This window comes from Columba livia, chromosome 8, assembly GCF_036013475.1.
Source record: "Columba livia isolate bColLiv1 breed racing homer chromosome 8, bColLiv1.pat.W.v2, whole genome shotgun sequence".
Taxonomy (NCBI): domain Eukaryota; kingdom Metazoa; phylum Chordata; class Aves; order Columbiformes; family Columbidae; genus Columba; species Columba livia.
This window is the reverse complement of record NC_088609.1, coordinates 31,280,698-31,294,521: the sequence shown is the minus strand read 5'-3', so window position 1 is coordinate 31,294,521 and position 13,824 is coordinate 31,280,698. Positions and strand designations below refer to the sequence as shown.

Here is a 13,824-nt window from a genome sequence, read left to right as displayed (position 1 = left end):
CTTTTCTCCTTCCTAAAGCATAATGCATGGTCTGCCAGGAAAGCAGATGTGGTATAGTATATGTATATTTTTTTTTTCCCTGAAGTATCTGTAGGATCTGAATTAACAGACTAAAAGTTGCCAGCAGTGTGTCCACACATTTAAATAATCTGCAATGCCAAGCATGTTTTCAATCAACAGAACCAAAATCTTGCTTTGGCAAAGTATTTTACCTCATAGATTAGTTGAAGAGGGGGATTTTGTTGTTGTTCCTGCTGCTGTTATTTGTTGGCGTTTTCTTTTTAACAGATGCACAAGCACAAAGTTCCAAATGCCATGTTGGTTACAGTTCGCTACCACAACATGCGGTTGTCTAAAGAACTGCACGAAAGCACCAAGTTTGCTGGAAAACAAAGCACGGAGTTCTGGCCTGTTTCCCCACTCCCACTGCAGCTAACATCCAGAGACAATAAACAGCTTTTTGTCTCTCACCCTTCCTGACTCTGCAATCCGGGTGGTGATATTACTGTGGGCGTAGAAATCAACAGATAGAACAGAAACAAGCCCAGAAGAAATTATTTTTGTTGATGGCAACTTTGCACAAAAAGGAATGCATACCAACTCAGTCAGATTTATACTGGATAATAATCAGACACCCACTCCTTTTTCCACGCGCCATACGTACAAATGGGGAAACGAAAGATGGTACTACTAGATGTTGAAAGCTATGCTGCTTAAAACAATCCTGAAAGATTCCATCTTCAAATCCCATCTTAGCTAAGCTTCTAACCACCTTCCAGTTCCTTTACTTGTCTGACAGCCTGCTTGTGTTCATGCTGTAGAATGGCTTGGCTGTGCACGGTGGCTATGGCAGAGCATTAGAAACTTCATTGAAACTTCTTTTCAGGAGATTTCTAACTGTGAGCGGCAAATCCAAGATCCAAGAAAATCTCAGTTGTCTTCTGTACATCTCAGTTGTAGGCAGACAATTAATTCTATGCATTGCACACAGCTGATCTCCAGACACATGAAGCCAACAGACAACATATTGTCCGCTTGGCACGCATTTTCCATTTGCGATCTCAAGGGCTGCTAACTCAGTTCCCTGATGGGAACACAAAGCTTTAATGTCCCTGCAGCTGCCACTCAGGTACTCTCAGTTCCCAGTGGCTTTGCAGGACAATGGGTTTCAGGAACGGGTACTGAGCTCCCCCCATTTCAGTCACCTCTGTCAAATACTACTGTTATAAAAAGGCACCTGAACTAGTTCTTCATAGGTTATTCCAGCTTGAAAACAGAGATCCCTGATGAATCGGATCTGTTTCTCTGCTTGCCTATCACAAGTTTCTATGCCTATCATAAGTATTCTAACTCCAGCTCTTATTAGATGACATTCTGAAGATCAGATGCAATTAGCTCCAAGGCCAGAAAGTATTTACCTGCATTAATTAGAATAATATTTTTACGGTGAGGGTGGTGAGAGCCTGGCCCAGGTTGGCCAGAGAGGTGGTGGCTGAACCATCCCTGGAGACATCCCAGGCCAGGCTGGATGGGGCTCTGAGCAACCTGAGCTGGTGAAGATGTCCCTGCTCATGGCAGGGGGGAACTGGGGGAGCTGGGAAGGTCCCTCCAACCCAAACTGTTCTGTGATTCTATTATTAATTTCCAAGGCTCATGAACAGGTTTCCTTTTGGTTTTATATACAAACACAGAAAAGAAAGATGTGTTTTGTTTCTTGTCATACATATTCATTCTCTCAAAGATTTGTTGGTTTTCAAGGGTAAAAATAACTATGAAGAGACAAAGAAAACTAATCTAATAAGAGAGCTAATGCAGTATATGTGTCGGCACTGACAAAGCAAGATGTTACCACCTGCACAGACCAAACAGTCACCAGGCCTTTGGTGCACACACATACAGTCTGGCAAGAGCTTTAAGAGTTTACATTATCTCTTCACCCAGCACTTCAGCAATCTGAGCCCATTTACTGAAAAGTTCGGCTTTGAGTGAGTTTCCTGTCTCTCCTTGTCTTTACAGATAATTAAACCAACCCTTCTTCCATGTGAAATATCTGCACTAGAGATGCAGAGGGCCCTTCACCTCCTTCCCCCCCACTTTTTTAAAACAAACAAACTACAGCTTTTGTACCTGAGAGGATCCGCACTGAGTTGTTTGAAGTGACAGGCCACCCGTTCTTGAGCCATGTTATTGCTGGCAAGGGAATTCCTGAAGCTTCACAAACCAGAGAGACGGGATTCTTCTCCACAATGCTGATGTTTTCAGGCACCCGCAGGTCACCAGCAATACGTGGGGGAACTGCAGAAGCAGAGTAGAGAAAAGACACACTTCAAAACAAATAAAAATGAATTCTCAAAACGTTGTCATCCAAATAATAACTCACGGAAGCTATGGTAAGTTTGGTAAGTGAAGAGCTACAAAACTGAGACATATAATACTGTATATTAATGACTAGTGCCTACTGTGTAACTGCATTCATTCAGTTTTATTACCTTTATTTTATGGCTTAAGATCTCTAGTAAATAAGAGCTTATGGTATAATCGTTCTGCCCATTCTATGCTGTTACAATTCTAACTTTCAGTGTCTAATCAAAGACCAGGGAAAATTCTAACACTGACAGAATTACATGCTGTTTTTAATAGCAAGAACAGCCCCCTGTTAAAATAACTACCACAAATTTATTTTTAGCTTTTCTTTGCTAGGAATAAGAATATTTCCACTTTGGAAGCGGTTCTGCAGTTCATCCTTTAGAACACAGAGCCTGAGGTCAAGAATTGATGAACATCTTCCAGCACTGAGTAGCTTCAGGAGGTTTAAAGGTTCTTTTTACTACCTAAAATTTTCTATAACGTTACAGTAAACATTCCAAACAAAAAAAATACAGAAATAAAACTGGTAAATAATTTTGGCCTTTTGTTTTGAATAGTGAAAATTCCTGGCTTTACTTTCACAGTAAAACATGCATATTCAGTGTTCAATGAAGTATCAAAAAATTCATATGCAAAATAATTACAGTGGCTGTAAGGTAATGGGATGTTCTGATTAATACCATCAAGTCAAATTATGGAGATGAATTGTAGTTGGAGGTACCATCTTTAAATTCTTCCAGCTGTGCATAACCTGAGAACTGGGTAGTGAAGATATAGGTTGTCCCCAGGTAACTGTCCCCTGGCTGTGGCCACTAGCAGGGTGTTCTCCGTTCAACCTTGATTTCTATCCCCACAACAGAACACTGCCCACCATGATGCTTGCAACAACATCATATAAAATTACATCATATCTGGTTTTCTCCTCTCAGGAGATGAAGCAACTGAGGGTGGACTGGTATTAACAGGGACGGAGGTAAGATTTTTAAATTCTCAGGAACTATAAAATTGCATTTGGACTTCTGTACCACTGCAACTGAAGCTGCATCACTGATCTGCAACTGAAACGGCACCCCGTGCACAACCTGCAGGTCCAGGCAGTGACTTTCGCTTCACAACTATTTCCTGGATGTCCCTGGGTGAACTTAAAGGTCTAATTTGTTTCTGTTATGCCTGTCCCAGTTTAAATCTACCTACCATGAACGTTTAAATCGTATTTTCTGTCAGACAGCCCTGCCACGTTGGCAGCAACACAGACATAGCGGCCGGTGTCTGACACTTGTGCATTTTGCAGTTGAAGAAGGTGACCGTCGTGAAGTATCGCTATGTCCCCTCCACCGACCAGCGTCTGGCCGTCCTTCATCCACGTTATTCCTGGTTCTGGAAAGCCCTGGGCCTTGCACTCCAAGGAAACTGCATTTCCCTGGGTGACGACAACTTCTGATGGATGGCTACCGCTGTTTAATATAGTTGGCCGAACTGTGAAAGAAACACGGTTTAGAAATCAACTAAAGCTACATTTCAGGATCTTCACCTGGCTCTGAACAGAACAACACTCAAGTTTCCCAGATCAGCATTTTCATACAGACCAGTTATTGCAGGTTATGGCTGGAAAATCAGTTCGGGGCACTCTGCAATTCGCAGCATTTTCCACAGGACCAAGAAAAGACAAATAACCTCCCGGCAACCCATAAAGTAAAATGTTTTTCAAAAAGTAACTTACAGGACATTTTTGAAATGCAAATAGGAGAAAATAAAATACAAAGACTGCATCAAATTCTGTCAATTCCTACAGACTTTTGAAGATTTTCATGGGATTGTTTCTTAATCCCTGTTTTTATTCCTTACTGAATACAGAATTTGCAGTAAAATTGGAAAATCTAAGTTCAGGGGGTATATGCAACGTCTTGGTTCAAGCTCCAAGTCCTAATTACCCAGATTTTACTCAACATTCTCCTTGGAGTACCCTAAAGTTGTTCTACAGCTGGACAAAATCTTGCAGCCTCACATCACTGTACCGATAACACTTTCAAAACATAACTATTGCAGAACTGGTAAACTATGAGCAGGAACGTTCACAGTAACTTACTGTATACTTGCAAACTGTATTCTTTCTTTGCACTTCCAGCTACATTCGAAGCGATACAAACGTAAGATGCAGCATCCGACTTTTCAGCAATTGAGATCTGCAGCTGTCTGCCTCCAGATAATACCCGCACCCTTCCGGAAAGGTCAGCCAGGAGCGGAGAGCCTGCAAGAGACGTTCTTTCAGATAACAACACAGAAAGGGCTCATCAGCTTGCTCGGGTGGTGTGAAGTTCCCTGGCTCACTTCAAAACTACTGAGCTGCACAATTGTCCAGTTTAGAATTGCTCTATCAGAGTCATCCGGGAGATAAGAAGCTTCACGCAAGCAGATTCTGAGGATTTCCCGTATTAATTGCTGACTTCACGACATACAGCAACCTGAGATAAAGCACAACAACTCTTACCACACTCACATCCATCCAGAAAGTCTTGGACAGTCCCACCGAGCAGCAAATTCAACACTTTGTAAAATCTGACACATTGTCCAGTGTAGAATCTGCTCACCCAGCACAGTCAGTGCTTAGAAACACATAATCTAGTCTTCCCAGCCAGCCTAGCTGTGCATTGTGCATCGCACAGCCCACGTGCACAGACTTCTGCCCCTCAAATCCTCAGCAGGAATGTGACAGCAATATAATATCACATTCTCTGAGCAGAATGTTCAATTATGGAGACCTCAGATTAGGCAACTCTCTTCATTTTTACAAACCGCAGTGAGACTTCGTGACAGAAAGGATACACATGCCACTGAGAATTTTTACAAGCTGAATTTTCGTTTTCCCACTTGTGCATTTAATATTCTCTCTATGAACAAGTGCACCGGACGTCAAAGGTGATCAAAAATCTTGCTCCCAAGTAACATGCAAAATTGCGCTGCTTTCTAACAGCCTTCCAAAGCTTTCCAACAGGTTCAAGTTTCCTTTCTGCCATTGAAATGTATACACTGTAGCCTTGTAGTACATTATTACAAAAACGTCACATTTTTGGCTTCCAAGAGACTGGGTTTAAAAAGAACTTGATAAACTTCATCTTCTCTGAAAACTGTATGCATTAGGAAAAGTGTTTTGTAATTAAAATCTGCTCTTTCCACAAGCCAAAACTAATTAAGGTGGGCACGTACCACGCTGAACTGCACTGTCTAGAAAAACACAGGTGATTAGATATGAATGATTAATGACACAAGAATTACCATACTGGATGAGTTCAGTATCTTATTTTGTCTAATGTTCTGGCTTCAACAGTGCCCATGTTTAAACGACTGTCCTAAAAATACCTGCTTTTGCCTAATGATTCATAAGCAGGTGTTTGTCAATGTTACTTTAACCCCTAGAGCAAAAAGGTGTGCAGACTACTCTTAAATATTAAGATGGGATGAGAGAAAGGTTCAACATATCCCAAAAGCAATTACTGCAGCAAGATGCGGTTTTATCATTTGGCAGTATGCCATGGCTGCAAATTTTAAAATAACCCAGAGGATAAGTCTGTTTTATGCAGCTGATGACAGGGCAGAGATGCTTGGGACTTCACAGCGCTCACAGCCCTGCCGGCTGCAATCCACAAATAAGCCTTGATGCCTTCTCACTGCACCGTAGTAAATAAGCACATCGACAGGGGTTAAGTGCTCCACTAACCTGTATGAACCTCCCGTTTTCAAATCAGCTCTGGAATCTCTGCACTGTGTTTCTCTAGCACATCTTTTGAAACAATGACACCTAATCCAAGAAGAGTTGGGAGAGAAGGGAATAATCTACTACTGCAGTTCATTTTACACAGTATCAGGGCTGTCCAGATACCTGCGTGATTGAAGTGCTCAGAGCACACCATGGGAAATGTTCACAGGAAAAAAAAAATGGGTAGGTCAGAACTATCACATTTTCTTTCTAAAACAGACAATGGATAGCTACTCACCATTCTTTTCCCAGGTGAGGCTGGGTGGTGGAATGCCACTGGACTCACAGATCAGGCTTGTCAAGCTCCCTTCAATTACTGTCAGTTGAGAGATGTCATCCGAGCCATAAATACTTGGTGACACTGAAAAGAAATGCCAAGCTACTGTAGCATTTGAAACAAAACATTATCAGCCAACAGAAGGACCCAAATGACCCTCACACAAATTCGTCCCGTTATGCTCTGAAGCAATTACAAGGATTGTGTTCTCTCGCTGGCAAGGCAGACCAGACCCTGGGTAGGGAATAATCTCCTTGCAAGTGGCTGCATCTGTCCTTGAGCCCCAGAGGTCGATGGCACACACAGCCTCTGCTTCTGGCTGACTCTGGAATGGACTCCCCAGAACCAAGCCATTTCTGTGAATTACGTAAGCTGACTCCAATTCTAAGAGCCTGCCTTAGTCGTGGCTCATAAATGCACAGATATCATCATTAGTCGAAGCGGTTTTTAAACTCAGCCCAAGTTTTTCCTCTGAATTTTTCCTGCAGCGACGCGCTGGCTGCCACATCCAGCGCCAAGGAGCCCGGCCCTTCCATTGCTCAGCTCGGCTCTACATCACCCTGTCTGTCAAACACACAAAAGGGACTTTTGTTTGCACCATGATCCGAAAAATCCTAAAGAACTTCATTTCAATCGCTAGGGAAGGGATAATTTCCTTCTTGAAACAAGGGAACCATTTTCTGCTGGTGAAAACAGGGTAGGCAACACTTGAAAAAAAGCAGAGGGTAACGTAGGCTGAAAATGGTGAACAAAATCTCACTAGTGAACTTATCCAGCATATTTTTAATGCATGTGACAGTGAACAGCTTCCCCTTTTGACACTTTCAATTCTTTATTAAGTGGCAATCAGATGGATGGGTTTCAGAAGAGGCGACTGCAAAGGGCTTGATTGTACTGTACTGGCTTCAACCCTTTATTTGTCCTGCTTCTTGTCCAAACCTTTGTGCCATTCTCACAGGAGAACCTTGCATTTACCACACGGGCTGGTTCCTGGAACCAGAATCGGCTCTCAGGATCACGCCAGTCCTCAGAGGGACACATTTCCTCGATTCAAAACTTGAAAATACAGCAAGCAGAACTTTTGGTCCCTGGGTGTAAATGCTTATCCACAGATGACTTTCACAGGCAGCTTTTGCTGTCTATTAAGCTTATCCCATCAATACTGCTAACTAGCAAGGATTTAAACCTTTGCTCAAAATCCTACTGAAATGGTCTCACTGCACAAAAGAACAAATCCATATCCTTCTAGCAAACATCCTTTGCAACACGGCAGATCTGTCTGAGGGAGAGATCAAGATGGCATGTGCAGTAAATGAGTAAACACACTTCAGCATGAGAAAATCTCACGGTCTTGTATGATACTACAATACCCACCTCCTAATTTAAACACCTGGAATGTTTCTTTTTAATAAATAATAGCAGAATTCTACTAAAAATTGTAGTTTTATCATTACAAACCCTGTCAGATATTTCTAGCCTTGTGATTTCAAACAAAGAAATTAATTCGTAATAGCAGGAAAAGGCACATTTCGATTTGCATACGGGGATAAAAATATGATGCAGAAAAAGCATTCAAAATCAATTATTCAAATAAAACTAAGTCCCATTCAACACCTAGCCATAGAAACATTTTACTAAGGCTACTCTTACAATGACACACTGATAACTTTGCAGAGCAAACAAAACTAGGTATACCAGCTTTTATTTCTCTGAATTTTCTTGCTTCAGCATTTATAAAAGTGGAAGGTTGGTAGGTTACTTTAAAAGGTATTGGAGTGCACAAACAGGGGCTAGGGATACAAACCCATGGTTTGGTATAGCAGTAAACTACTATCACGCATGCAAACCCATCCTGACAAAGGCCTAGGAAGTAGCCAGTATTCATTTAGAACCAAACCAAAGTGATTTGGAAAAAGTGTGCACTTTCTTGGGACTGCTAAACTACAGCAAACAATAACATCTCTCTGCATGAACCTCAGTGGTTAAATGTTTATGAACTACGGAGGCTTTTTAGCGTCTCACTTCAGAATTTCACTCTGAGCTCTGTTCCTGGAATAAGCTTACGAAACCTTACCCCAAATATTGACATTATAGTTCTTTTCAGTTTTTCCAGCGAGGTTTGTTGCCTCGCAAGTGTAACGGCCGGTGTCCTGTACTTGAGCTCCTTCAATCTAGGAAGACAAAAAAAAAAGAACTTGTTCTTCTTACATAGTTATACATGAAATTTGCAGGGAGAGGTCATTCAGGTTTCTTCACGGTGGGTCTGCCCCCCACCAAGCCATCACCCCCCGAGCAAAACCGCCCAGTTTACCTGCAGTACGCTTCCATTTTCCGAGATGGCAAGACCAGGTTTCTTCAGCAAGGGCCGGCCGTCCTTGAGCCACGTCAGCAGGGGTGGGGGAATCGCGTTGCTCTGGCAGAGCAGCTCCAGCGCTTGGCCCATGAGCACGGAGACGTTCTGTTCCTCTCCCATGATGTTTGGTGGAACTACAGCAATAAATCCAAACAAGGGACCTTTGGGTATTGCAGACTTCCCAGAGTCAACATATTGTGGAGTTAACAGTTTTCATTTAACAACAATAACAACCAAAAAAGCATTGAGTACCTTCCTGCCACAGAAATTGAGTCTCCTTTATATCACAAAAAGCACCAGAATAATTCTGTTACTTACAGAACATCCTCTACACAAGATACACACTAGCGAGATGACAGCTACAGAGAAATCACGTAGATAAGCCAAGACTAGCAGAAAAATACTTGAAATACAGCTAGAAGTGAAAATCACCAGTATATAAAGAATGGGGAAGTACATTCCTGCTAAAAAGAAAAAGAGGTGACAAATTATTATCTCACAAGTAATAATCAGAGCCAGAAGCTGAAAATGTCTTAACCTGTTGCAGCCAGTGCCAAGATGGATACTTGGCTTTAAGGACAGCTCTGGCTTCAAGAGGCATTTTGTCCAGAGATGGCCAAATACAGAAGACAGAATGAGAACTTACACGCTTGCAGCCAAGTGAACGGGTTAATGACTTAATCATCAAGTCATAATCTACAATTACTTTATTACCTATTTGTTCTGTGCGGTATCTGCTTGCTAATTACTGCAATCGTTGGCAGTGAACACTATATTGAGATTTTTACTACAGTTTCAGTGATGACCTCGTTATTACACGATTACATCCAAATTATAGGGTAGCAGAATCAGGTTTTGGATTGAAAGTTTTCTGTGTAGAAGAAAAAATAATGCTTTGGGGTATTTAAACTGAAGCCCATTAGGTGTTCTTGAATGTGCCAATATTTAAGAAAACACCTTTTTTCCCCATTTTTCAAGTTATTTGTGTTTCCACAGTCAGAGAAAGAAAGCAGCTGAGAACTAAAAGGTGGAATACAGCAAGTCAGCAGTTTTCCATGGGGAAAGTGTTTGTGGCGTATATGTCGTCAAATCTTCAAATCAAGTCATAGGGGTTCCCTTGCCTTTCTTGTCATTTAAATACAAAGTACATGCGTTGTGAACTCTTGACATTCATGCAACATGAGACCTGCAATTAGAAGATTTACAAAATCAAAACTCTCCCAGCAAGATTTAGGTTAGTTACACGTAGCCAGTGGGATTTTTTGCTTGTTGTGTTGCCCCAAAAAACTTGACCAGGGCCAAATATAAGAACGTTTATTATCACATTTCCTTCGCTTCTTAGTTTTGCAATCCATGACTCCAGAGCTGTATGTCTGATTGCACAAAACATGGGGGTAAGGACAAGGGAAGCAGCGGGACCGCCTGTCAGAAATATTCTGGGCTTCACTCTGAACAAAAAGATACTGAACTAATTAGCACATGTGAGATTATAAAATGTCCCAAAGTGGTACTCAGTAAACCAGCAATACAGTTCTCAAGACGTCCTGAAAAATAACATTAACAATAAAGCTTTGTTTTTCTTGCACAGGATGTACTACGCAGAGCAGCTGATTTCACAGTTTGGAAATAATTTAGGGAAAAGTCTGGTCTCTGTGGATAAGAAATATAGTAACTGGAAAAAAAAATCTGTTTATCTTACTTGCTTTGTAGAATTCACAAAGGCCCAGATTCTTTACAAGTGCTATGGAACTGAAAAATGGAAGCTGATCCATTACTAAAGAAGGCAAAGTTTTTTTCCAAATACTTTTCCACCGATTACTTTTCCTCTCAGCTAAATGAATTGAAATGGGTTCAAAAAGAAAATCAGTTCATGAAACAGAGAGAAACAGACACTAAAGCATTTGTTTCTGAAGGACCAGGGTTTAAAATTATTTAATTATGCTCACGGTAACTATATGTTACCCAGATTGTTACAGCTCCTACGCTGGCTCAGCGCACTGCACATTTCTAACCATCTCAGCTCCAACTGCACTCCAAATTATTTCTTCCTGTAACTTCTTAATTTGATTACTCGTATAGGGCAAGTCCTAAGAGTTATACTACTTTTTGGGGCCAGCCTCCCTCAAGATGACCCTGCAGCCAAGCTCAGCCCTGGCCAGCTTCTCATACAACGGTAATTTTAAACATACACCACTTCTAACTAATTCTTTTCATCTAGCTAAAAAGGACAGAGGTTCCAGAAAATAAAAGAGACGTATTAAATACATCTGTGCTACTTGTGTGGTTATGTATACATACACACCTGTCCTCAAACTCCAAAAGGGACGTCGATATTTGTTGCTCAACATAAAATGTGCCAGCACATGTTAACCTTGAGCGTTCCTGCCACGTCAGTCCCAACTGCCTGAACTGTCCCTTGCGGATGCAAAAGCAGCCGTGACTTGAGTCACGAGTAGCCCAACCACTCTGCGTTCGCAGGGAAGTCAATTCTGAAAGTCAAACTCAAAACCTGGCCAGCTGTCCCTATTCACATTAGAAACATCCAGATTTCTAATTTCTCTTGCAAGATTTCCCAGCCTTCTGCTGAGGGTTGCTGTAATGCTGGAGACTGGCAGAGTCAAGGCAGCTCTCTCTGCACTGACCTACTGAAAACAGAGGCAAAACCACAAAGGTTCTTCAATTCCAAACCCCTCTCTCCACATCTGGTACCATAAGATTTCAAAAACAAACGGCAGATGGTTGCTCATCCTCATTTCACTGGTGTACAGAACCACGCAGCTGTCCAGGGAAACTTGAAACTTGCTAAAGTCAAATTCTTTGGCATTGCTCCCATGTCATGCTCCTTGATACCCGCGCATCACTAATGATCTCTAAGAGCACAGTATGAAGACTCATGTTACACAAGTTACAAAATACCAGGATGAAGCTCATACAAGTTGCAATAAATCAGCAGGAAGGACGAAGTTCAGGCAAGACAACTTCAGAATTAACTTACTGATTTAATAAGGAAAACTGACGAAGTAAAAAAGAGATATTTCCTACTTCTGAAAAGAGAAAAAGTTGACTGTTTGGGCTCAATACACTGTCAATGTTAGGACCAAAAAAGTCACCACCATTTGGGCAGGCAGAGTAAGGCTTAAAAATGGCACAGACACTCGAGAGCTGTATGGTAAACTCACCTCGACTCATTTTGGTTCAATAAACACAACTCAGTTCTGGCCTGTGGGATCTACATGTTTTTTTACGCAAATGCATATTTTCTGCTACCATTTTGAAATGAGCCTTTATGTAGTAAACTTATAAATTCACTGTTGCAGATACATTTCTTCAAGGATACCCAGAAGAACATACATATATACATACTTTAATACATGTGTATGTATATGTTTTTTTTATTTTTACTTACATACACACACACCCCTCCTCATCACTTTTCCTTCCATTAAGGGTTGGAACCATTTATACCCAATGTTGCTAAAGGTCTGGGCCACAGTGTGTTTAATTAAAGCTCCAGGAACAGTTCTCATGACCAAACAAAATAGAGAGTTGTCATAAAATCTCACCATAAACTCTGAGATCGATATCTCTTTGGCTCTCGCCTGCAGCATTCACAGCAACACAAGTGTATTTTCCTGTGTCGCTGATCTGAGCGCTAGTCAAGGCCAAGACTCGGCCTCCTGACAGAACCTGCAATAGAAGCACGACACGTTCAGGATACACGCCTCAAAGCACAAGCAGAGAGAACTATTATGTTTCATTTCAAAATGAAATACACGTTTTGCCACTGCTTCCCACCTTCTCCTGGTTCCCTGCACTTTGCTCTGCAGCCCGTTGTTCTCTTTCAATCGAGACCTGCAGAAACCCAAGTCCAACTTCCCGCAAGTCTGTAGGGAGCCCCCCAGCATTCATAAGTCTTTGCAGGACCTTGGATATTCCTCCCTCTTACCAGTTTCAAACATTCTGTCACACCTTCTGTCTGTGCCTGGATTTGTCCCCACAGCACACAAATTGCCCCTCTTTTCTTCCAGGTCTTAATTTTAAGCTTTCAAAAAGCTCCTTTTAACTCAGAAATATCTCCTTACATCAGGGGTCTTGTATTTTTTTCTGAGTTACTATCTTATGGAATGAGATATTACACATTCTTGAGCTCTACAGATCTCTTCAGCATAGGAGTACTGTCCAATTTCCTTTCCTTGCCAGGAAGTGAAAAATTTGCTGATGCGAACTCTTAGTGTGAAATCAGTTGAAAGCACCAACTTATTTCAATACATCTGTATCTTTTACCTCACACAGTACTGGAGCTAAACTCACACCAATAACCTAGAGCAAAAGGCCCTATAGTCCCATTCCAAAACCTCTCGTTTACTCTGTTCCATTAAACGACACCAGTTTAAAAGTCTCCTGCCACAGGAGGAAGCAGCACAGACAGCACGATGTGACCCCAGTACCTGCAGGCCGTCGCTAAAGCTGGAAACGGGGCTCCCGTCTTTTAGCCACGTCAGAATAGGTGCGGGGATGCCTCTCGCTTCACACTCCAGTCGCACCAGATTATTCACCACCACCGTCACCATGTCACTGCTGCCCGAGATTGATGGTGGGACTGAAAGAAAAAGAAACCAGAGCTGAAATGGCTACACAGAGTACTGATGACAACGGAATTAAACGCGCCACTTACTTTTGGATGTTATTTCTCTTTCTGTTGGAAAGATTTCGCGTGTTACTCCTACTGAACTCTTGTCATTGATTTGCTCTGTGCCAAATCCCGCTCTTTCCTCGCACAAGCAGCCAGAGAACTTCAATGGAACTACTGTGAGCAAGGTAAGCAGGACTGGGAACCCAGCCCAGAGGACAGCTGCAGAACCCAGGAACCAGAACATAACACAGAAAATACTCCCTCAAAACTTTTATAATATTCCATTTAAAATTTGTGAAAGGCATTAGGAGTGGTGGGGATTAAAGAAAGAAATTTATCATATAAACTGCATAAAGCAAATCCATACGCAGAGTAATAAATTGGCCTTGCAGAGCATATGTGAACATTTACTAGATTAGACTGTATAACATCTGCCTGTT

General features: G+C 41.8%; 1 protein-coding gene across 2 annotated transcripts in view; it reads right to left on the bottom strand.

The window, feature by feature from the left end:
* Positions 1 to 13,824, bottom strand: part of HMCN1 (hemicentin 1) — a 186,274-nt gene that overhangs the window by 65,073 nt on the left and 107,377 nt on the right. For both annotated transcript variants that reach the window (XM_065072788.1, XM_065072789.1), the window contains exons 39-46: positions 13,200 to 13,351; positions 12,315 to 12,438; positions 8,710 to 8,885; positions 8,473 to 8,569; positions 6,360 to 6,482; positions 4,454 to 4,615; positions 3,562 to 3,843; positions 2,128 to 2,295 (exon numbers count right to left, since the gene is read on the bottom strand). In XM_065072788.1, the coding sequence (XP_064928860.1) occupies positions 2,128 to 2,295; positions 3,562 to 3,843; positions 4,454 to 4,615; positions 6,360 to 6,482; positions 8,473 to 8,569; positions 8,710 to 8,885; positions 12,315 to 12,438; positions 13,200 to 13,351 (1,284 nt within the window). The remainder of the gene's footprint in view (positions 1 to 2,127; positions 2,296 to 3,561; positions 3,844 to 4,453; positions 4,616 to 6,359; positions 6,483 to 8,472; positions 8,570 to 8,709; positions 8,886 to 12,314; positions 12,439 to 13,199; positions 13,352 to 13,824) is intronic.